Consider the following 24939-nt stretch of genomic DNA (forward strand, 5'->3'; position numbering starts at 1 on the left):
TGTATTGTCACAAATAAATCTACCCTGTACACACACACAACATTCATTTTAGTAACTGGGGGCCGTCTAACAACGTCAAGTAACGATTGAGTTTCCATGGTGTAGAGGCACGTTTACAATTTACTAAGCCTCAACTCTAACGTAAGAAATAAACAACATTTATTACATGTACCATAATCACTAAAGTAGGCAGGAGAAAAGCTAAACATCTAACTGTCACGGCTGTCGCTGTCACCCTTGTGTTTCCCCTTTTCCCTGTCTCACCTCTACCAAGTAGGCTGTGTCCCTGGGGAATGAAGACCCGCCTACTTCCTGGTTTCTGGGGTGCTGACATCTGTACCGCCCATTGGTTCCCTCTGTTTTCCACTCAACCAATGGCTCGTCACCACGTTAATTACCTCCGGCTCATAAGGAGAGTCCACCTGTTGCTCCTGGCAGCTTGTCACCGCCTGTTGACTTGTGTGCCGCTGGTATTGACTGCATAGCCTGTCTGTTGTACTTTGTGTTTAGTGGAACTATCCACCTTCCTTGCCTATTAGCTGTACATTGTGTTTAGGTAAACATTTGCATACCTTTGTATGTTAGCTCCACATTTGAGTGCAGTGGAGAAATTCATTTGTTGTTTTGTTTACTATTGTGTTAGTTTTCACCAGGTGGAGTGGGTGCTGTGCTCTTTGTGTTCTTTTGTAGTAAGACTCAACCCTGCTTAAAACGATAGATAGGTACAGGCCTCCTTTTGAGGACCTTTTTATTTTAACTTGGTTTTGTATTTTCGCAGCACCCTCGTCCACCCTCCTTTTGTTTTTTTGTTACCTGTCTACATCTCTTCTGTTACCAATAAACGTTACCTTGTTAAGATCTACCAGTTGTGCCTATATGTTTATGGCCACAACACCCCTAGACCAACAGGGGGTCGTAACACTAACACACTGAGCAAGAGCAGGAGAGTGAGGGAGAGAGAGAAGCCATCGCTGGCTGCTTGTCTAGCGCATGGTAGCTAGCAAAACTTAACAGCAAATTTTACTGGGTTGAGCGAGAGCATAACAAACATGCTACCAGTTAAAAGTCATGTTTTGCCTCTCTGTCATTCCCTTGAGCCAGACGGTGACACATCCACATAATCTACCCAGAGAGTTCAAAGTGTTTTTGTTGCTGCTCTTTATATGCTTATTATAATTTATCTATCCATTAATCATTTTCTGTAATACTTTTACGGTTTGTATTTTCTGTGTGGATATTGTGTCTCTCTCAACCCCAACCGGTAGTCATGGTTCTGCTCAAGGCCTTTTGAAAGGGAGTTTTCAAGGTACAATGTTTATAAGTCATTATACAGCAGGGGGGGTTAGACACGGTAGCTCTGCTTTAATCTTGACAAGTTACAGAGCGGCAGTCTCTTCATTCAACTTACACTGTAAATTTTCAGCTAAACTGAGACTTTTTGAAGACCCTTTTCTCTCTCTATCTCTCTCGCCTACCATTCACCAGTCTTGTGTGAGTTTTGCGTGCTGCTGACAACTGCATGCACGTTCTTCGCGGGTCTATTTCAAGTAGCCGGCTATTTAAAAACGATAAAATATTTTTTGTGTGGTTCATCAACGGTGATAAATTATCCGAAAGTCCCGCGAGGTGCGGACAACTCGGCACAACACCAGTGAAGCCGGGGCTCCGTCTATTCAGCAAGTGTTCCTCTTCCATGACACACACGCTACACGTACACATGCGCACAGACGCCCCAGGGTTAGGGTTACAATTTGGGATTTATTCACGCACTTTAAAAACATTTATTGAAAGTTTTATTCTTTTCATGTTTATTTACAGCATTAAATTTTGAAATGTATATTGTAATAGGCTGTATATTAACTTATTGGGAGAAAACTGGTAGTTCTCTGTAAAATCAGACGTTGAGCACCCCCATATCGCCAAAATGGCGTGATGCCTGTTTCACTGCGAAGCTTCGACTGTGAGATTGACAGTCGAATCAGGCTCCGCCCATCAAAGCATTGAATCTTCGACTATTGGGGGTCAGCCCTAATACATATATACAGACACGTATACACCCAATCATTCCACTGCATTTTAAGAATTTGTATCTGGGGTGAACGTAAACAGCAGCAACCAGATGATGATATGAAAGTTTCATCTTCAAACAGTCCACCTCCTCTCATCTTGCCTTCCTTTTTCCTTGCCTGTGTCGCCATGTGCTTGCTCATGATGGGAACTGTTACTATAAAAAATATCACTGTATTGTAAAAATATTACAAAGAGTCAGGTCTAGACCTGCTCTAAATGAACAGTGCGATGAGATAACTTTGTTCTGAATTGGCGCTATTTAGGCCTAAATAAAATTTACATTGTCACATGACAAAACAACCAAATGAGGTTTTTAGTGTAGGCTACCAGGTGACTTGCACACTGAGCATATTTGAAATGTTGCTCCCCTCCGGTAAAGCGGTTGACAGTATGTAGAACAAGAGCTGTAACAGTGACCAGAAGAAGAAGTGCAGCTCAGGGGTTTCAGGTTGGATGATGTATTACATCTACAGAGTATTTCACTCAAAAAAAATGTATTTACATTATGCGAGTTAAGACTGCAACCTACAGTTATTCTTCTGCATTAATGGCTATAATTCTTGACAAGTTAGTACTTAACATTAATATATTAGAGACAAATGTAGACTGTGCTTCTTGCACAAGGATTCCCTTATATTCAAAACTCAATGTTGACAGGTACGGTTCACAGTAATATCCTGGACCATGTTTATATAACTACACTTTTTAATGCGCTGAGGGATACTATGTCATATGCAGAGGCCCTGAAGAAAGTGAGATGAACGGGGGAACTTTCCAGGCAAATGGCAGCTGGTGCACCTTCCGTGGGCAGTTAGAGACCAGTCAAGATCTGACGTTATCAAAGTGGTGGTGGATGCTGCAGAGAGATTTTACAATGGAATGCACAGAGTTTAGTGCCTAATGGGCAGGAATTGAAGAGATTTGTAGATTTCATTTCATTTCATTTATTTGTTTATTTGACAGGGACAGTGCTTATTAATTAACAGTAAAATAACTGTAAATGAGCCAGAGTTAGCTCAACAGGCTAATCTGTTGTCCCTGGCCAGTTATTATGAGGGCAACCTAAAATAAAGATTTAAAATTACATAAAATTACTTATTACAGTCCACAAGTAATAACAATATATACAGAATATTTGCCTCTCTTATCAGCATTGGCAATAGATTCCATTGTTTAGATGCTGTTACAAAGAACGCTGACTGACAAAAAGCACTTCTTTGAGTGGAAATGATACAATCCCCTCTTGTGATACCTCCGGTCACACGAGTGCCTGCACTCTGCATAACAAATCTCTTCAGTGGAGGTGTGGCAGTGCTGTGCAATATCTTATAAACTAGACAGAGGTTACTATAATTGATCAAGTTTTCCCAACTCAAAAGCCTGTGGGTATCTAAGATTTGACAGGTGTGAAAACTATTAGGTTTCGAATCTTAAACTTTGATAGTATGTTTATAGAGAATTTCAAGTGGCTTCATTGTGGATTTGTTAGCTTGTGCCCAGCTTGTCAAACAATATGTAAAATGCGGGATAATCATGGCATTCATGATGAATTTAAAGACCACAAGTGATATGTATTCAGGAAACCTGGCTTAAACCATGTTTAGATTTTGTGATTCCTGGATATGAAAGTGTCAGTTATGGTAGAAACGGAAAATCTGGGGGAGGGTGTGCAACATTTATAAGATCAGATGTACAGTACCAGAAAGTAGAAATGAAGCCTAATCTAGAATGTGTTATAGTAAGGGTTTGGGGACAGCACAGGTGGATTAACATAGCAAACGTTTATAATCCGTGCTTACAAATAAATTTAAGTGAGTTGGAGAGGGTTATGGAACAAATAGGGACTTTTAACTCTCACAACCCTCTTTGGGGTAGTAGAATAAAGGATACTAATGGGACCACTATAGAGGAATTTATGGACAGGTGGAGATTAGTTTGTTTAAATGATGGCAGGCCAACTAGATTTGATATTAGAACAGGAAATGTTTCACACATAGACTTAGCATTAGCATAATAGGAAGTGATAATTATCCATTACTATTGAGGTTTGGGAAGACTACTGAGTGAAGAACAGGGCAACCAAAAATTCTTTAATTATAGTAAGGCAGATTGGCCATTTATTTCTGAAAGGTGCAATAAAAATTTAGAAGAAGTAAATGGGGAAGCGACAGTAGAGGAATGGAACAGCAGTTTATGTGAAATGATTATGAGAAGTGCAAATGAATCTATCCCGATAAAGAAGACCTCCAAAAGGAAAATTAGGGTACCATTTTGGAGCAAGGACTGTGATAAAGCAGTAAGAGACAGAAATCCTGGGTATAGAGCATTGAGAAAATGTCCAACGGAAGATAAAGCAGTAGAGTATAAAAGACTGCGGCCAAAGCACGCAGAGTGATTAAGACTGCAAAAAAGGAGTGCTGGAGAAGATACTGTGGAAAATTAGGGGCAGAGACAGCAGTATGAGATATATGGCGGGCAGTACACCGTATGTCAGGAAGCAATAGAAAAAGGAAAATGCCAGTTTTAGAGGAGGAGGGCTTGTTTGCTACAAGTGATTTGGATAAAGCAAAGCTATGTGTTCACAGGTGAAGAAATGAAATTATACAAAGAAATGAAATATTAGAGCAAAATCGGGACAAACTTGAGGTAAATCATGATAATTCTGATGTGTGTAATTAATTTTTTTTGTTACTACTGTTAACTACACAGTGCAATTGGAAAAGGGAGGAAAACAGCTCCAGGGAAGGGTGGTATTAGCTATGAGATCATTAAGAAGCCACTTTGTAATATTAATGCCGGTTTTTCTTGATATTGAAAAGGCGTATGACATGCTGTGGAAGGAGTGGCTTGTTATTAAACTTTATGAGTCTGGAGTCAGAGGGCAGATGCTTAACTGGATACAAGATTTCTTGAAGAACAGGAGCATTCAAGTTAGGATTGCAAATACATTTTCAGATGGCACAGGTATTGATAATGGAACACCTCAGGTAAGTGCAATAAGTCCAGTCCTTTTCAACATTATGATAAATAATATATTTGAAGGAATTGGGAATAATTTTGGACAGTCTCTGTTTGCAGATGATGGGGCCATCTGGAAAAGGGGCGGGAATATCAAACAAATAACTGAGCGAATGCAGGTAGCACTGAACAAGGTGGCTAGTTGGGGTGAAAAGTGGTAAGATCTCAGTAGATAAGTCAAAGTACATAATATTTGGTAATAAGAAAACTGAATGTGGTGGTTTATTTTTGTATGAACAAGCAATTGAAAGGGTAAAATAGTTCAAATTCTTGGGTGTGCACTTTGATGAGAAGCTAACATGGAGAAAGCAGATAAATAATGTAGTAAATAAGTGTGAAAAAGTGATAAATGTAATGCGTTCCCTCTCGGGTAGCACATGGGGTGCAGGCAGAGATACTCAACTAATGATCTACAGGGCAATGGTAAGACAGAGCAGTGTTACTTGGGTAAAACCAGAAGACATTCTGTAATCATGACAAGACTGAGACTGGGACACTGTGGACTTGCATGGGATCTGGCAAAGATGGGCAAACATGAGGATGGACTCTGTAGAACCTGCAATCAACAACAGACTGTTAAACATGTGTTTATGGAATGTCAACAGTACAAAAGGCAAAGAGATCAACTTTACTCTGCGCTATCAGGAGCTGGAAGACAGACAGTGACATTGAGAGACATTGTGGAAGCAGTCATGAACTTTATATCTGCAACAGGATTACCCCTCTGAGAATGGTGATGCCATAAAACGATACTGAGACTGAACTGTGAGAGGCAGCAATATCCGTAAGGCATCTAGTCTGCCGGAAAGCCGGAAGAAGAAGAAGAAGAATTATACAGATTAAGGCTAAAGCTACATTGCTGATACTACTGTGATTTAAATCCGATGTTGTCTGCGTCTTCTAGACATCGGCAGCTCCACAGTAACCTGCTCTTGTTTTCTTCCTACTACCCGCTCATAATGTAAAACATTATAGGCTGTATTACGTAATGCTGCCTTTTCTGTGTCTTTTCATTGAGGACGCAAACATTTTGTTTAAATAAACGTTATTGTAATTGTCAATGAACATAACTTTTTATATACAGTCTATGGAACATAACCGACCGTGGGTTCCGTGCTACGTTTAGTGTGGGCTATTGATCCGTACAGTGGGCTTAAATGTCACAGGATCGAGCAGTGCAGAAACAGAAAGGCTGCTTAACGTGTAGCGTGACACACAACTTACTAGATCAATAAAATCTTACCGTCTCTGCCCAGATGAACCAACCAACTAGAAACGCATTTAACATTATCGGTTTTATTTTGAAGCCTGACCGGAAACCCTCTTATATATTGCAGCGACGTTTACTTGTGTTTCCAGTTTACCCTCCTCCCCTCTTTAACTTTGATGAGCCTGTTTCTTTCCTGTTATCTCCATTCAAATAAAGGACGCCAATGGGTCACACAGACACTGCTGTCGTTGACAACATGTGGACATTTTTCTCTTTACTATTTGAATCGTGATGGATTCACGTGGACGTATGGATACAGTTGGCGAGGACGACAGGCGGAGACGCACGAGGAGCGCGCGAGCCTCCTGCAGACAACAAGCCAGAGCACGAGCCGACGAGGCGAAAGTGCTGCGGTGTCTTAGCGTGGGAAACACGGGAAAGGACAATGACATGGGGGAGGACACTGGTCTCTTCAAGCAGGATAACCTGGAGCGGAGGATCATGGCGCCCCGCTACAGCCTGCTGCGGGAGGTGGGAAGGGGCACATACGGCGTGGTGTACGAGGCGGTGGCCCGGAGGTCTGGTGCTAAAGTTGCCGTGAAGAAACTGCGCTGCGACGCGCCGGAAAACGTGGAGCTCGCCTTGCAGGAGTTCTGGGCGCTAGCAAGTCTGGAGAAACGGCATCAAAATGTGGTCCAGCTGGAAGAGTGTGTGCTGCAGAGGAATGGCATGGCCCAGAAAATGAGTCATGGGAACAAACGGTCCAAACAGTACCTGCGTCTCGTGGAGACTTCACTAAAAGGTGAGGCTTTTTAACGGTAGCTCTCCAACGTTAACTGTTAGCTGTTTGAGCTGAGTCACGTTATCAGACTTTGAGATTAGAGGGAACTATGGGCTGCTTTTTGGCTTTAAATCATTCCCGAATTGAAAAGCAGCCTCTAAGAATTCAGAAACTGTTGTGTTGTAGCAATGACTTTTGATGGTCCCCCTAAATATCCAACGTAATTTTAAATAGCAAGATTTTTTTAATGGTCGTAGTTTAGACTTTTGAAACAAAACTGGAGGTAACGTTAGTTCCTCAGATTTAGACACTGGTTTACTGGACATGCTGGGATCTTAGAATATAATAATTAATTGATCATTAGGGTTAGTTAACAGTTTTGGTGGACGTCAGTTACATCACACTGGTAATTTGATTGAGCTAACCTCGAGGAGGATGTTTGATCTGGGTGGTTTTGCTTTTTGTCGTGTCATGTGATGTGTTAGCCTGTAGCTAGGTTTCAGTGGGCCACACGAATAAAGTATTATGCTTGTAAGGTTTAGTTTGTAGGGTTAACTTTGTGTTAGGAAATTACCTTTTGTGGTAGAATTGTTGTTGTACCATGACAGACTCGCTGGGGGATGGGTAGATTTGGTGAGGGAGCTCCCGAGGCTCAGACTCACTAAAATGGAGTCTGCTGTGTTGTCTGTATTCACAGAAGTATTTCGTTCATCCCTTTGACAGTCATTGCACTTTTGACTTACAAATAAGCAACATAAGTAGGAGGTCTATGAACAGTGGATACCTCTGTGTTTTCGTGTACAGTGGTTCCTACATGAAGATGTTTTTAGCAGGCAGTTTGACACATTGTTCTTCCTGAAAGTCTAAAATACATGCCAAAGCTTGTTAGAGATGCCCTGAACTGGTTTCACGAAGTCTAAGCCTGTTGAAATTCAGATAAATACCAACCACACATAATGGGAAACACCCTGAAGAAGAAAGGCAGGACACTGCCAATGAGATGATAGTGGAGTCAGATAGTTAAGAGTGCAAATTCACAGCGCCTTTGGGAAATTGTAATTTCAGACTGTTATCGAAAGGCAGATTTCGTATTCAGTTCTTGAAATGCATCGGGCAAGAGACGATGTGACACCAATGCCACGGCGGCGGTCTATCACAGGGCAGACTTACAATTTAGAGTCAGCAATTAACCTGACTTGTCTGTCTTTGGACTGTGGGAGGAAACTGTCCTGAAGAAAACCCATGCGGGTACAGGGAGAACATACACGCCACACAGAAGATTCAAATCCAGACCCTTCTTGCTGTAAGGCGACACCAGCGTGCTCACCCTATTTTCTGACAAGTCCAAATCTTTGATTATCAAGATATGTTATGGTTTTAACAAATCTTTTTTTTCTTTGCACATGTAATTACATGAAGTAGTGTTTACCGTTTCATCACTATGAATGACCAGTGTGTGTTTGTTGCAGGTGAGAGAGTGCTTGGTCCTCAAGAAGAGCCTTGTTACTTGTGGTTCGTCATGGAGTTCTGTGAAGGTGGTGACCTCAATCAGTTCATCCTGTCCCGGCGGCCTGACCCGGAAACCAACAATAGCTTTATGCTCCAGCTGACCAGTGCTGTCGCTTTCCTGCATGAAAACAACATTGTCCACAGGGACCTCAAACCTGACAACATCCTCATCTCGGAGAAGTCAGGGGCTCCAGTTCTTAAGGTGGCCGACTTTGGCCTGAGTAAAGTATGCGCTGGTTTAGGAAACTCCTGCGAAGGCAAAGAAGGCGACGACAAGAACAAACACGTCAACGTCAACAAGTTTTGGTTGTCATCGGCTTGCGGCTCAGACTTCTTTATGGCTCCCGAGGTGTGGGAGGGCCACTACACAGCCAAGGCTGACATATTTGCCTTAGGCATCATCATCTGGGCCATGGTGGAGAGAATTACTTTCATTGACTCTGAATCTAAGCGGGAGCTGCTGGGTACATATGTGAGACAAGGAGCAGACATTGTGCCGGTGGGTGAGGCACTGCTAGAGAACCCAAAGATGGTACTGAACATCCCACAGAAACGCAGGTCATGCATGTCTGATGGAGTGAGGAAGCTGCTGCGTGACATGCTCGCTGTCAACCCTCAGGACCGGCCTGATGCTTTTGAGCTGCAGGCCAGAATGGACCGGGTTACGTGTGCTACATGACTCTCAACCAGATTGTTATACAGGTACTTATACCTTTTCATGTAATCTCCTCATGACTTCTTTGACCTTTTTAATGTGCTGTCTGTTTGTCTGTCCCGCTATCTCCCTTGTTATAAATGACTGCATCTCCAATTTAATGTGGAAATACTAATTGTATGTGGGTCACAGTGACCGTAGAGCACTATTCACATTGCAGTTGAGAGACTTTTCCTGATGTGTCCAATCTGCAGCGATCCAAAGAACTAAACTGGACACTGAATTAAAGTTGAAACACTATCACCTTTAGCTGAAGCAGCGCTGTAAGTTTAAATATGATTGTGATGCAGTAAATTTAAGCTTAACATATATTTTAAAAGGGGAATTTGGGAGCAGATGATAGCGAGGTAGAGGAGGAAGAGCGCCACATGTTTAATAATGGCTTTTGTGGAGCTTTTTGTTCACAGCGCCTCCGTCTACAGCAGAACTGTGACAACAGCTGCTCTAGAGTGACGTCAAAGTCGCATCAATTTCGACCTGAGTGTCAAGACTGAAATTTTAAAAACAGTGCATTTAAAAACATCCGGTCTGGATCGGATATGGACCCCATATGAAAGTGGCCCAAATCTGAACTGGAAAAGATCCTTTTCACACTGTCATAAAAAGATCAGATCAGAGTCTCACATATGAGCAAAAAAAATGGGATTTGGGTCACTTTAGCCTGCAGTCTGAACGTAGCCTAAGTGGCAACCAGGACGTCATCACAAAGACATCACGTCTAGGCTGTCAGTCAGTTGCAGTAAATATCATTTGCAGTGTGAAGTGTTGTGACATGTTTTGTGGAGTGTATTAATGTGTGCAAGTGAATGGCTCAGAGTGAGGGTGGGGTTGCTGTTAGCTGCTTGCCCAGGGCACATAATAGTAACATACGTGTGTGTGTGTGTTGTGCTGGAGCTAACTAGGACTCCTCTTATGCAACCAAAGCCCCAGATCCCTGTCTTTTAAAGAGGCTGAGTGAGCATGTACTGGCTCCTCCTCTACATACATAGTTCTCATTAGCAGGTATGATGTTGACTTGTTTGTTCCTTAACTGAGTTAGCAGAATCACTCTCTTGAATGATACCTTTAGCCTTTTTTGCTCTTATGTCATGTGCCTTGCTCTTGTAGGGCGATGGGGAGGAGTGCATATTATAAAAGCGGGGCGGGGGTAGGAGCTGCAAAGATCCCAGTTGACCTTCCTGCTCTGCTTTCTGCCTGGTGGAATGTTTCTACTCTCTCAGCCAACAAATGAGTGTTTGTATTTTGCGTTTAAGGACAAATTACAATATGTGTGTGATCTGTGTCGGATAACAGGGCCAAGTTGAAAGGAGTTAGTTAGAATGCAGAGACTGTGTGGACCATAACATTACTATTATCAATTAGTACCGTTACAATATTAACCTCATGTTAACCATGGAAAAGAACAACAATAAACCTCAACAAAACATCAATACATGTACATTTACAAAGTTGATTTGGGCAGCAGGACTGCTTACCACATTCTCAGACAGTTGGTGGCGATAATGTGCCTCTAAACTGGTTTGCCAACCACCACAGAAGAAGAGAGTGACAAGAAAATATAGAGGAGGAGAGTGAAGTTGTAAATGCAGAGCAGGAGAAGTGCAGCACGCTCGGTAATATAACAGTAGGGATGTTCCCATGAGTCACTTAAATGCAAAAACGTGTGAAAATGGGGTGCTGGTTAAAACATACTAAAGTTACCCTTTAAGTAGCTAATAGCCCTGTTATCATTCATGTAGCTGAGCGTGATTCCAGACCAAATTCTGATGCTACATAAAATTGACATGTCAACAATGGCCATTAAATCCTGTCTCCATGGGCTGCATGATGAATCTCTAAATCCCTCCCTGAGCCTCTGTAAGTCAGTTATGTAACAGAGGACGTGGACACAAACGGGATCTGTCACTGACTATCCAAGCAGCTGCACATCTCAAAACATCACCAGTACCTTCACTTGGTGCTACGGGTCAGATTTAACAAAGGCCTGTTTGTGCTGAAGGTTTCCCCAGAGGCTCCAGCTCCTCACTGCTGCACAATAGCTGCTGATAATCCTCAACACGGTGGTTTACAGTCCGACATGCTGTCAGACATATTAGCTGTGTTCCGGTGAAGTGGAGAGCGGGACCTTCCAGGCTATTTGAGGTGTTTGTGGCCCTGGTGCCAGCTGTCCTGTGTGTGTGATTGAGAGCAGGCCTGTGACCTTAGTAAAAACCTCCTGTCCTACCACACCTCAGGCTTCACTTCACACTCCATGCTGCATTAATGCCTTCTTTGCTGCTTTTTATTGTGACACATCTGTTGAGATGCTGTTTTGAATCCATGTATTTCTACATGCAGCGCGTGCGTGTGTGTATCAGCAGGCAGGGCACTCTGCAGTGGGCATCGCTGAAAAGACTTGGAGACAATTTGCTGCAGCGGTGTTACATTGCTGCACTGACTCGGTAAACTCCCACTGCAACATTACAGGAATATTTTTATCGTCTTGATGTTGAATTAATCCATGCTCGTTACATGATACTTCGTTGACTGCATTTAGCCAACATGATACGACAGCGCTCACCAGAGAGGCTCAGCAGTGTCAACACAGCTAAATGTATTGGATGACAATGAAACGGTTAGTGAGCTAGACTGAATATTATAATGAGAGTTGCCACCCTTGGGTCTTCACCTGTGTTGTTGTCCTGCACCATTATGTTGCATTATATTATGTGGGTTATTTGCTTTGTACCAACACTTCGACATAATACCGGTGGTACACAGGATGGTAATGTGTGTCACATTAGCTGGTGAAGTAATGTGGCAAGCAATAACATTACAACTATAGTATTTTGCAGCAGACAACGTTAGTAACTGGTCAGCGTTAGCCGTCAAGCTAACAACATCTAATTTTAGCCAACTAAACTTTGCAGTAATGTTAGTTTACCTATCCAACAGGATGAAAGCCAATTCTGGGTCGATTTTTTTTTTTTATATGCAAAACAAAGCAGAGGTCTCTCCGTGACTCAAATACCTTTCGGATGTTGACCGTGTTGGCACCCGATATCGATCTGATTCTCGTTTGATGTGACGGGCTTCAGCACATAAAACTTTTTTTATTGCTTTTCTCCTTATGTGGAGTCTGCGTTGGAGTCTGTTGTGCTGGGAGCCGGTCTTTTTTTGGTTTTTGCAGACTCCATTTCGTTAGCTGTGTTGTGTCGCCATGTTGTGTGGCTACTTCGCTAGAGTTTAGAATCAGTAGGCAAGATAGCTCGGGACCACGCATGCAGAAAACCTGACCTGATTTTCTTCACATAGTACACAGCACAGTGGCTGATCCAAGGGACTGAGAAAGCAGGCGTGTGGTTCATTTTTATGTGAGGATACAACGCGTTCACAAATAGGCAATAAAAAATGTATTAATTGAAAAGTTATTTTAATAAAAACTACATATAGCCCCTTTTTAAACGATTTAACAAGTATCAAAATAGTTGCAGATCAAATTTGTGTCAAATGACTCATCAGTTCAACTGAATTAAACAATTGTTTCAGGGCATTATTATTATTAGGGCAGTATTTAATACATTGTATGACAATCCCTACAGCTGATTTGATATATACCTTGACCTGATGTTTCACTCTGAACCAAACGCTTCTCAGCACAACCAGGTTGTTAGTTATTGATACAGACAACATTCAGGATGTTTACATGCACACAGGAAACCAGGTTACTCAGAGAAATCAGGTTATACAGGTAATTAGACAACATGCTTAGTTTACAGTTCAACTGTAAATCGATTGAAGCAGGGTTTGGATCCAGTCCATTTTGATTTGTGGATATGGAATTGTATGATGAGAACATAGTTAATATTAATAATAATCCTTATTTTGTCTGGACCATGAAGTACAAAATATAGCATGACATCAAATACCTTAATTAGTATACTCTTACCTGTTTTTCTGTAAAATGTTCCAGATCTTTCCAGAATACATTTGTATGTTCACAGTGGTTAAAAAAAAAAAAAAAAAAAAAAAAAAAGATGAAATATAGTTTCTCTTTCTAAATTGCAAAAATCACAGTTATAATCAATGTTAAGTTTAAATCTTTGCAACACTTCTTTGGCAGGGTAAATACGATGCAAAACCTTAAAGGTCATTTGTTAAGAATAGTAGAATATGGTATAGTCCAAAACATTTCTTACATTTGTCACTGCACGACTTATTCTCAATATTAATTCCTTCTATAAAAAATATTATATATATTATATTTTTTTTTCAGTGAAATAAACATTTCTCAAAAATTGAAGAGGACCTGCGGGAAAAGCATAAAAAAACAATGGCATATTCTTTGGGTGTGTCTTTTTAAACACTTTAAATGAGTATTTGTCTTCTGTTTCTCTGCAGGTACATGTTTCAGCCTGGAGCTGCTAAATCATTGAGGCTCTCCCTGTTTTAAACTGAAGAATGTAAAGGTAAAAGAGATGCAATGGAACATCCAGAAGGTTGGATACTGGAATGGAGATTTTTTTGTTGTTGTTTTTGTTTGTTTTTGTTTTACTTGTTTAGAGTGAAAGTATCTGCCAATTCTGATAGAGAACGTTTGTCTTTCCCAGAATATTATAATAAAGCAAGAAACATCACACCTGCTGCTTAATGGGAAGCTTGCTTTTAAACTCACATAGCCATGCCTATCAAAGAATAAAAGTCTGGAGAAATTCCCATCACAGAACTTGAGATAGTGACACTGTGCAAAGGACACCACGGAGAGTGCAGCGATGGACTCCAAATTAAAGCTAAGCTGCAGCTTTAGTTTATATACATATGTGTTCACAGGGGTGATCGTCTCCATATGTCGGCCCCTTATTCAGATGTTTTACTTTGCTGCCCGTTAGGATTGTATTCCACGTGCTTAACTGTCTTGTTGTTGGTTCATTTCCTGTAGATCGCCTGTCGTTACAACAGTGATCTAGTAAACATAATTGCCTGCGTCAGATTTGTGTATGGCTTTATGTAATGACAAAAGCGAGTGTCACCTTCCCTTTTTTGTTGTTGGGTTTACATTTCTTCTGTTGGTTTACACCGAGGTATAAGTCATGGTTAGTCTTTGGGAGTCGGTCACGTGTAAAATCCACTGTCACAATATATGTAATTTTGTGTGTGTGTGTGAGATGGTACAGTAAATTGTCTGGGAATTCAGTTGACACTGGCTAATCCAGTGACTTAAATACTTGCAAAAATCCTGTAAATGTGGTTCTGTGATGAAGTAGTCATGCTCATTTAACCACAGCATTGCCTGTAAAAGTGATAGTTACCTTTAGTATAAACAATGGAGCCGAATTTATAATGGTTGACAAATTACTATAGTCTCAAAAATTTACATATCGCCCAACCCCATTAGCCACTGGATAATTCCAGATATTTTCAGCCTGGGTTTTGTTTTCCAAATGAAACCGTCTCACTGTGGTCATGTTTTGACAGATCACTTAAGCTGCTGTCCGGTACAGTCCAAAGGGGATCAATGGAAACAAAATCAAAACAAATCATCCACAAGCTGCCACCCTTAATTTCACGGCATTTAACTGCTGCACCATTTTTTTATTATTTTTTTTTTATGGTATTGTTGGGCATTGTTGACACGCAACTTATTTATTCTGCCACCTTTCATCAGTTCACATCAGTGTTGCAAACAGTCCCTCCATTTAGTGCTCAGATATGCATCTTCAGTGAAACACCGTTAGCAGTACATTTCGGAAAACTAAAGTGAAAAAAGTAGAAAAGTAAGAAATATTCCCCAAAGTAGATGTGATAGAATGAATGTTAATTTATATCTGGAGACATGTAAGCTTTTCACATGCCCCATGTTATTTCACTCCACTCCCCAGTGCGCAGAGCAGGTTATTTGGCCTGTCATTTAACTTATTTTTTACACTTTGTAATTTGATTTCTACTGAATTCTTGATACCTATGGTGCCTTGAAATTGCTTGTCAGGTTAAATGTGGCTCGAGAGAAACTGCTTTGATTTGATCTGACACTAATAATAAATAATTCAGGATATATGGTCTGGATGTTTTAGTTTCTTCAGTCTTTAGAATTTAAGTATGGAAGGGGAACGAAAAATGTAATATGCGCGCTAAGGAAGTGCCTATGTGGTCATTGGGAATGAGATGTGAATTGATTATTTTTTGCATTTAACTGTTCTGTGGACCATTTATTTGTTGAGTAAAATCACGGTTTCAAAGGGAGCTGAAGACTTTGTGTTTAAACAGGTTCCATTCATGTTAAAGGTGCAAAGCCCCAGAGTTATTTCATAACGTTTACGTGCATTATAGGTTCTAAACTGTGATGTGGATTTGTTTCTTGTTGAGAAATCATTATAATAGTAATGTAAGTGTTGGTGAAATATTGCTTGTAATTGTGCCTGTGATCAAAAGTGAAATGTAAAATAACAAGTTTAGAAGCATTTTGGAACAATTATACAGTGAACCACAGCTGGATACTGAGATTTTTGCTGTGAACCAAAGGTCAGAAGACGGGCAGAAACAGAATGGAAGAATTTGCTGAAGTTTCTTATATGTTGAGCTAAACTGGGAACCTGAGTTATTTAAATTTGATTGTACTACCTCATGTCTCTGCACATTTTCACCTTTTCTTTACTAAGCCATTGTTTCATTTTTTCCACCGTAGACATACCACAGTTGGAGACAAAACCTGTCAGATTTCAAAGCAACAGCTATTTATTTCATGTCACCACAGTTTTTGTTGGGTGTGTGCAGCTTTCCTTGGATTGCAAACGCATCGCATGGGTTTGGAATAAGCAACACAGCCATTGGTTGTCTGTCAGTGGCCTGGCTGTTTCTTTCTGTTTTTACCGATGCATTGTGAGAAATGGGTTTACTTCGGTGCTGATGTTTACCCATCTTTAGCTAAACACAGGCCATGATGTACTTTGGTTAATTTATTGAACTGTGAAAAACTTACCTCAGTTCCTCAACTTCGTCTCATTAATGTGTGGATATTTGATTGTGCGGTGTGGAGATGATAATCTTGAGCTGAGATGATCAACAAGTTTTTATTTAATTTTTTGTTTTGTTTTTTTCTTCTGAAGATTTAGTGATTTCTTTTATTTTACTTATTCACTCAAAATATTCCCTTCCATACCCATGTAGCTGCCTGTGGATGGTTTCCTTTGGTGTTGGAATAATGTACCTGTGTGCAGGAACACAGTGCTTGACTAAACTCTAATGATTAATAGGTCACTTGTTTTACATGCACCACTCTTCTATGCAACGCTGCCTCGCTGGATAAACTGGAACAATCCAGGCCTGGCTGGTCTTCTGCTTCTCATCCTGACAGACTTTACTAACTGCATCTTGTTGTGTTCAGATGGGACCCTAAATTTCAGTCCTTGGTTGTACATGTTAATAAAACCATTTGCTTGATTGAAAACATGTTTTTTTTAATTGTTTACTTTCAGGGTTCTGTTTCAATAAAAGTTGGAAATACCTCTGTGTGTGAATTGGCATTTGTACGACCTTGCCTGAAGTGTGGAGGTGTGGGAAGGAAAAGAAAAGTGCCTAAAAAAACAAACTTGGATGCCTCATGTCAATGACCATTGTGAAATGTGATTAAATTGAATGCATTTTGTGCTATATTGTCAGTGCAGAGCATTTTGATAGATTTTCATTATTTTGTAATCACGCCACTGTCTAGCTATTGTAAATGCCTGCAAGTCAAAAATATGGTAATCTTTTTTTACTTTACTTCTTTCATTTGGCAGATGCTTTTATCCAAAGCGACTTAGATTTGAGGAACAAAGTACAAGGATCAGTAAAGTGAGAGATCTGTGTAACAATGGATACTTGCAATACTACTAGTAAGAGCGATCCATCCAACATATCAGCCCCAAGTCCATTGGTTTCTACTGAAGATGTAAATCTATAATAACGGGTCACAAATACAGTTTCATCTTTAAAAAGTTTCAGTAGTTACATAAGACAGCCGGGTACAGTAGTTTACCTGTTACATTATGTCATTTGTTGGGACTATTTTCATTTGCGGATTGATCCACATTTGGTTCTCTAGTAAGTATTTGTGGCAGCAGGACGGTGTATGTGCGACTGAGTCAAAATAAACTAGTGTGTTCATTGTAATGAAGGAACTCAGTGCAACAGTGTGACTCATTGATGTGTTTTTAACAGTGGACCTTAGTGGATTAATACATTATTGGTTTTAGTCTTTTCAGTATTTTCAGACAGATTTGTTAACACCACCACACCATATCTTTTAAAAGTCTAAGGTCATGGCTCTGATGAAGCTCTGCTGCGAATTTACATTGGTTTCCTCAAAATTAGCCTAGGTGTTACACATACCTTGGTGTTATATTCCCTGCTGGTGGAAGTGCCCTGACTTTAGTGCAATTACACAGAAATTAAATATTTAAATGGACTAATCATATGTTTAGCTAAAAGAAGTGTTTATTGAGAAGGCAGTGAAAAGAGTAACATCTGCACACCGACTCTAAACCACAAAATGATTTATTTATGTAGACAACCTTATAATCCAGTCGGATCCTCCTCAGGTCAAAAATGTTTAAAAATGAATACCACACAAATATACTGTACAGGCTCCATAATGACAGCCACCCAGGGTGATCCCAGAACAACTAGCAATTCAGTAAGCCCATAATTACATCAATCCCCAGAAAATGTGGAGGTAGGCTGCAGATTAAAGAGGTGATTTAAAGGAGGTGTAGAGAAAGGGAAATCATTTCATACATGACCCGTGATCTCCGATATCTCTGGATTCTGTGCCACTTCAAGGAGCTACACATGCACTGTAAATATGTTAGTCAACTAAGATACCATGATCATGCAGTTGCTGCAGATTTGTCAGCTGCACATCCATGATGTGAATCTCCTGACTGTGCAGCCCATTGGAGTTCAGTGAACTCAATGTCATGTTCAGGAAACCAGTTTGAGATGATCTGAGCTTTGTGAAATGGCGCATTATCCTGCTGGAAGTAGTCATCAGAAGATGGTACGCTGTGGTCATAAAGGGATGGACATGGTCAGCAACAATACTCATGTAGGCTGTCGCATTTGAACGATGCTCAGTTGGTACTAAGGGGCCCAAAGTGTGGCAAGAAAATATCCCCCTCACCATAACACCACCACCAGCAGCCTGAACCGTTGATATAAGGCAGGATGGATCATGCTTTCATGTTGTTTACGCCAAATTCTGACCCTACTATCTGAATGTTGCAGATGAAATCAGGACTCAGACCAGGCAACGTTTTTCCAATCTTCTGTTGTCCAGTTTTGGTGGTGTGAACTGAACCCTCAGTTTCCTGTTCTTAGCTGGCAGGAGTGGCACCCGGTGTGGTCTTCTGCCGCTGTAGCCCATCTGCTACAAGGTTAATGTGTTGTGCATTCAGAGATGGTATTCTGCATACCTTGGTTGTAACAAGTGGTTATTTTACTTACTGTTGCCTGTCTGTCATTTGGAACCAGTCTGCCCATTTTCCTCTGACCTCTGACATCAACAAGGTTTTTTCATCCACACAACTGCCGCTCACTGGATATTTTCTCTTTTTTGGACAATTCTCTGTAAACCCTAGAGATGGTTGTGCGTGAAAATCCCAGTAGATCAGCAGTTTCTGAAATACTCAGAGCAGCCCGTCTGGCACTTAAATCCCCTTTCTGATGCTCGCTTTGAACATCAGCAAGTTGTCTTGACCTCGTCTACATGCCTAAATGGATTGAGTTGCTGCCATGTGATTGGCTGATGAGCTATTGGTGTTAACAAACAATTGATCAATTGTACCTAATAAAGTGGCCAGTGGGGGTATACTCCAAACACACTATGAGATGTTAACAGAGCTGGAACTTGGAGCTGAACAGAATCTGGAGTTGACGAGCCCTGATCTGTGTAATTAACCACCAACAATAGGGCACTCATTCCCCCTCAGACTTTCCCAACCCTAAAAGGATGCACAGTTGGAATGTCAAACATTCTCAGGCGGTCAGCATGTGAAAGCAGGATCCGTCTGTTTGTGAATCTGCAGTCTCTTGGGGCTGTAACACCTGGAAGCAACAACTATACCTACTTCCTTCCCAGTTGTCCCAGCAGTTTTACAACCAGTTATACTACTACTGGGATGACTGAGGCTTTCTGCAGCCACCAGGCCACCCCGTGTGACTGACCCATCTGACTACTCAACAGAATGCACTGTGTTTTGCTGTGAATGAGAGAATTTGAATTTACCCTGGAAGTATGCTTAAACCAAAGTGCTGTGACTGTGTTATAGTTTTATATTTATAAATATTTGAATTCACAGATGTATTATACATAAAATACATCAACACACACAACAACTGGAATTCATCTTACTATACATTCCACTAGACGCGTCAGTTTCCATTGCATAGTGTATCTAAGTGGGCTACATCTCCCTCTATAGAGTCATCTATGAAGTCTTGAGTTAACCTGCAAGTAGTGTAGCATTAGCGTGAGCTGGAGTGGATCTTAATTTCACCAAATAGGATTCAACTGGCTATAATGAGATCACACTGAACACAGTTGAAGAGGTCTTAAGCAATCAATCAGCTACTGATCCTACAGTAGTCAATCAATCATTGCTGATAAGAAAAGCAGAGTCTTCCCCACCCTGTCTGTGGCTCTCAGCTCTAAACCCACTGGTTCCTAGTGAAGTTGTAAATCTTTTGCAACAGGTCACAAATATAAAGTTTAATTTTTACTAAAGGCTCGGACACTTCCTAAAACCCTGTCCCTGTAGTTTATCAGATTTTACTCAATCAAGTGGGAAAGTATATTTGCTGGGACTATTTTCAGCTGAGGATTAATCTACATTTCAGTGAGTATTTGGGGAATGTGGAACTGAGTCAAAATAAACTACACAGAAAGATCAAAGTCCAAAAACTGAAGTCCCTTTAGAGGTTCAGTTGCAAATAAAAACTTTGATTTCCCTGATCTAAATAAGTGCGTTTTAAGATGCCTGGAGAGCGGAAATTGGTTAACAACAGCTTTAAAACCATGTCAGCGGGCTGTAGCTTGAGAATCAGGTTAAATTTTACAGCCTACAAACTAAAAGGCTAAAATGATACATGAAACAAATGCTGTCAATGTTTAACTAAAGAGTTCGTGTAAAGGGAAATTCACACTACACACACCATCTATTGTTTGCTGTCTGTCACGCTCTGTTTTACATGTCGGTCCCTCTCTCTCTGACTCCTCACGTGTCTCTCCTGCAAAGTCAGTTAGTATAATTATATACACCTTCTTTTTTTCATCTTTGTGTTTGTATCATTTTGAGTTGAATTATAAAAATGTGTTTCTTACAGGACATAAATGTAAGAAAAATTTGTGTTGTACAATTTTCATATAATAATAATATGTTATTACACTGTAATTATGCTAGGTGTCTGCATTGTTAAATTGAGCCTAAAGGTTCCTCTTTATTTACCAAAGAACATATATATCTCTCTGGTAACTACATTGTTTGAATTGGATCCGGACAGTTTTTGTTTGTGGTGAGCAGCACAGGGACACACTGCTAATCCTGTCAGTCACAGTGGGCAGTCTGCTCTTCCTCTCTCATGTCCATGACCCTCTCTTTCTTTTCCTCTCTTGTCCCCTTATATCCTCCCTTCCCAAAGCTGAGCTTTGATTTTTTATTTTGGGTGTCTTAGTGAACCTGTACACAAAAGGTCAATTGCACCAAAGCGAAGTTATTTTTTATTCAGTTATTTCACAACCTTTGTTATATACACAAAAAATACTGAGATCCAGACCTCAGTGACCTCAATGGGGGGGGGGGGGGGGGGTACAGCCATGAGTGTGTGTGTTCATGGTAATGAAGGAACATGTCACCAGTGCAACAGTGTGGCTCATTGATGTGTTTTAACAGTTTTTGGAACAACAATAGAGCTCTATGGCACAGAGGAAGAATAGATATCAGGCTTTGATTCACACACAGTACTTGTTACATTCATTCATTGTTGGTTTGTGTCATTTCATGGGTTTTGTTGAAAATAAGAGAAATACAGAATATCTCCAGACTTGTGCTTTAATCATTTTATGCACTGATTCAAATGTCATTGACCATTTTATTTTAGCCTTCAGTGTTCTACATTATTTTACCCCATAAACATTGTCTCAGGTGTAAAGATCGCATGTCACTTGATTTCTGGATAATCTGCAGGTCAGGAGGGATTTTGGAGATTCACATAAATTAACATCAGATAAAAAAAAAACCTTAACCTGTGATCACTGAAGTGACTGCACTGAAGTGAGGTCAACAGACATCGAGATGTGTCCGTCCAAACAGTCCCCTGAGATCTATTCACCTCTGCTTGAAATACCAACAGTAGGACAAAAGACATTACATTTATGCCGCCTTACGCCACACATACACACACACATACACACACAGGTCACTAGACTCCAAAATCGAAATTACTGTGGTGATGGCTGCATCGACAATTTATGTACGTCCCTTCATTTAAGTTAGCCAATTTCAGCTAAATGACTAATTATTATTTCACAGAAACAGTGAGAAAGCATTCTGTCTAGAGGATAGATTGGCCTACTGTACAGATCCTGTCAATCAGCCTTCTATTTCCAACTATTTACCTTGACAGGTAACTGGTGTTGATTTCCTCTTGCTCAAGTTTGACATTTATGGGAGAGGGGGGTTCCTTATTGTCAGTGGGAAATCACGTGCTGATACTGGAACTAAAAATAGATCTCTTTCAAGGAAAAACAGGTTGGCATGGATACATGGTTTCCACTGGACAGGAAAGGTTTAAAGAATTGTAATCTGAAAAGTAACTAGTAACTAAAGCTGTCAGACGAATTTAGTGGATGAAAAAGTACAATGTTCTCTATGAGATATAGTGCAGTAGAAGAATAAAGTTCATATAATGTAATGTATATACTGTGATGTTGTGTTGTTGTCTGTCCATACTGGGAGAGGGATCCCTTCTCTGCTGCTCCTCTTGAGCCTGAAGGGATTTTTCCAGTTTTCCCTTATCTGAATCGAGGGTCTAACTATCAGCGCCATGCTGTACATACTGAGATGGTGTGATTCGTGATATTTGGCTATATAAATAAAATTGACTTGACTTGACTACTTAGTTTTATTCTGTCGCTGGTGCTGATAACTGAACGTTCAGAATACTGTTTATGTCATCTCAGGCCAAAACATATTCAACAGCACCACCAAAGGGTGGTATATCATGTACCGCAATACATGAATTTACTGTGGGCTAGGCTCTAAATAAGCAAATAATACATACATTTAAAACTTTAAAACAAACTATAAGACATTGTCAAGTACATCAATTCAAAGTCACTGCATTTGTTGTTTCTAAGGATGCGGGAGGGTTAATGACCAGACAAGGAGTTTGTATTCAACTGTTACAAACAAATTTAATGAGATGGGCTTTGAACACAGACTTTGTTATTTTTTAGACTGAAGATTTGACTCTTTCTAGTTAAAAAGCCAAAGCTTTTAAATTAAACTCAAATATAACAAAGGGATTAGATAATTATCCACTTAAATGCAATCCTTTTTTTTTTTTAACATCAGTCCAAGAAACATCTGAGCAGCCAGTCATCCATCTACCTTTGGTGGACATCGAAGTGTTTGGATATTTTACTTTACCACTCTGTAGAAATACTCCATAATAAGTAAAGGTCCTTCAATCAAAACTGTACTTAAGTAAAATTATTTGAGTATTATCAGCAAATTTTAGTCATTGTGCAGCAGAATGGCCTCTGTCAGAGTTATATTGTTATATGTTATACCAGTGGACAATCATTACATATTTATTATAATCAGCATTTTAATGTTGTAGTAGTTGGTTGAGGTAAGCTGATTCTAACTATTTTCTATACTGTAAGGTGGTTGAATTTACTGTAAAACTGTATCTTATTATAGACGCTAATCAAAGGTTTTTTAATATTTTTCTGCAAAGTTACTCAAGCAGTCAAAGAAATGTAGTAGAGTACAAAGTACAATATTTCCCTCTTAAATTTAGTGGAGAAGTAAAAAGTAGGATAAAATGGAAATTCTCAAGTGAAGTACAACAAAATTATACTATTTAACTGAATGTACTTAGAAATTTCCACTACTGTGTATAAATTACTACAGATTCATCCTGACCGGAGGGCTCTGCAGCGGGTGATTAAAACTGCTCAGAAGATCATTGGTACCCATCTCCCCGAGCATCAGTGATATCGGTGAGGTGAGGTGTCTGCAGAGCCCAAAGGATACTAAAGGACAGTACCCACCCAGCCCACAGCCTGTTCACCCTGCTGCCTTCTGGGAAGAGATATAGAAGTTTCTGCTGCAGCACCACCAGACTGCAGAGCAGCTTTTTCCCCCAAGCTATCAGACTTTTAAACTCAAATTCATCCTCAGCACTGCTCCACTGAATGTAGTTTATTTCTGTTTACCATTTTTATAATTGCTTCTGTATTACTGCATATTGTCTGCTATGTAGCAGAAGCGCGTTACAAACTCAGTGTCACTCTATAACCTGTTGAATTTGACAAATAAATGTACTCTTGTAGGGTGCGAATTATACAGTGACAACAACTTTTTTTCCAGGTCCAAAAGAAAACCCAGTACAGCACAGGCGCGGGCTTCAGTGAACTAAAATCTTATGCTTACAGTATCCTTGCTTATTTAACTAATGTCATCAGTCTGTGGATGATGATAAATCAAATTCATTACACCAGTTCATGGGTGCCCCATACCACACGAAAACTTCTGTAGTCAGAGGTCACCAAGTATTCCAGAGCAAAACTGCCAGCAAGTCAGACACACAACAGCAGAACATCATGACCGCTCAAAACACAGTGTTGATACGTTGTCTATGAAGATTCTCAGTCATCCAGGTCATAGTTATCGACCCCCTCCTCTGTTCAATGACGGCTTCTCGACCCAGGTGTAGATGGCTTCCTTGACACCTCTTTCAAACCATCCATCTTCTCTGTCTAAAATGTGCACCTGGTGGTCCTCAAACGAGTGTCCTCTGTCCTTCAGATGGAAGTAGACTGCAGAGTCTTGAAGAGGCCAATGTCGTTGGTGAATTGGGAATTTCTGGGAATTCCAGTGTTAAAACAAATGCCATGTTTATTGTGAAAGGACTCACAAAATACTTCAAAAACTTTGTGTCCACAGAGACCGTCTGGCACGCCGCCATCTTGGTGAGGTCGGCTGCGGTCTTCAGTTTCGTTTGTGTCACGAGGTATGAGAGCAGAAGAAGAGTGTAATTTGGCGGAGGCGACCTTCATCGGTCTCTGCTGGCGACCTGTAGGGGCCACACAGATAAGCAGGATATGCCTGAAATCGAGACGAACAAAATGAGCCCACCCACAGCCCTGTAGGATGCTGTGGGCCTGTAAAGCATGGGAGTACTTTTGGTCATTTATATTGACTGTTTTCATCAATATTTCAATGTTTTGGAAGCTTTATGTTATTTGGAACGTGGTTGTATGGAGAGAAATAACGTTTTGAAGATCACTCCCAATAAAAGTGAAAATATAAACAGTAAATATGGCCAAAACATGGACATTCGCCTGGTTTATTTTTGAAAGATTGTGTAATAACTGTTGTATATCAGTTTCTTTTC

The 24939-nt window shown here is 40.4% G+C and overlaps 1 protein-coding gene across 6 annotated transcripts; it reads left to right on the forward strand.

Annotated features, from left to right (window-relative positions):
- The first annotated feature begins 5954 nt into the window (after window positions 1-5954).
- Window positions 5955-16784, forward strand: LOC119885914 (serine/threonine-protein kinase 35-like). Of its 6 annotated transcripts, none has more exons than XR_005441402.1 (5): window positions 5955-7100; window positions 8549-9290; window positions 10411-10536; window positions 13684-13751; window positions 13893-16784. XR_005441402.1 is itself a non-coding variant. In XM_038696254.1 (3 exons), exons 1-2 carry the CDS (start codon window positions 6590-6592, stop codon window positions 9265-9267), a joined length of 1230 nt encoding a protein of 409 aa, XP_038552182.1. In that variant the 5' UTR covers window positions 5957-6589; the 3' UTR covers window positions 9268-9290; window positions 13684-16784. The 6 variants fall into 6 exon arrangements, 1 of the variants encoding a protein (XP_038552182.1); XR_005441401.1 differs by lacking the exon at window positions 10411-10536 and adding an exon at window positions 11641-11744; XR_005441399.1 differs by having other exon boundaries at window positions 13684-16784.
- Window positions 16785-24939: the final 8155 nt, after the last annotated feature.

The sequence above is a fragment of the Micropterus salmoides genome, unplaced genomic scaffold (genome assembly GCF_014851395.1).
Source record: "Micropterus salmoides isolate LMB-PRFRI ecotype aquatic unplaced genomic scaffold, ASM1485139v1 Ms_hic_scaffold_4, whole genome shotgun sequence".
NCBI lineage: Eukaryota > Metazoa > Chordata > Actinopteri > Centrarchiformes > Centrarchidae > Micropterus > Micropterus salmoides.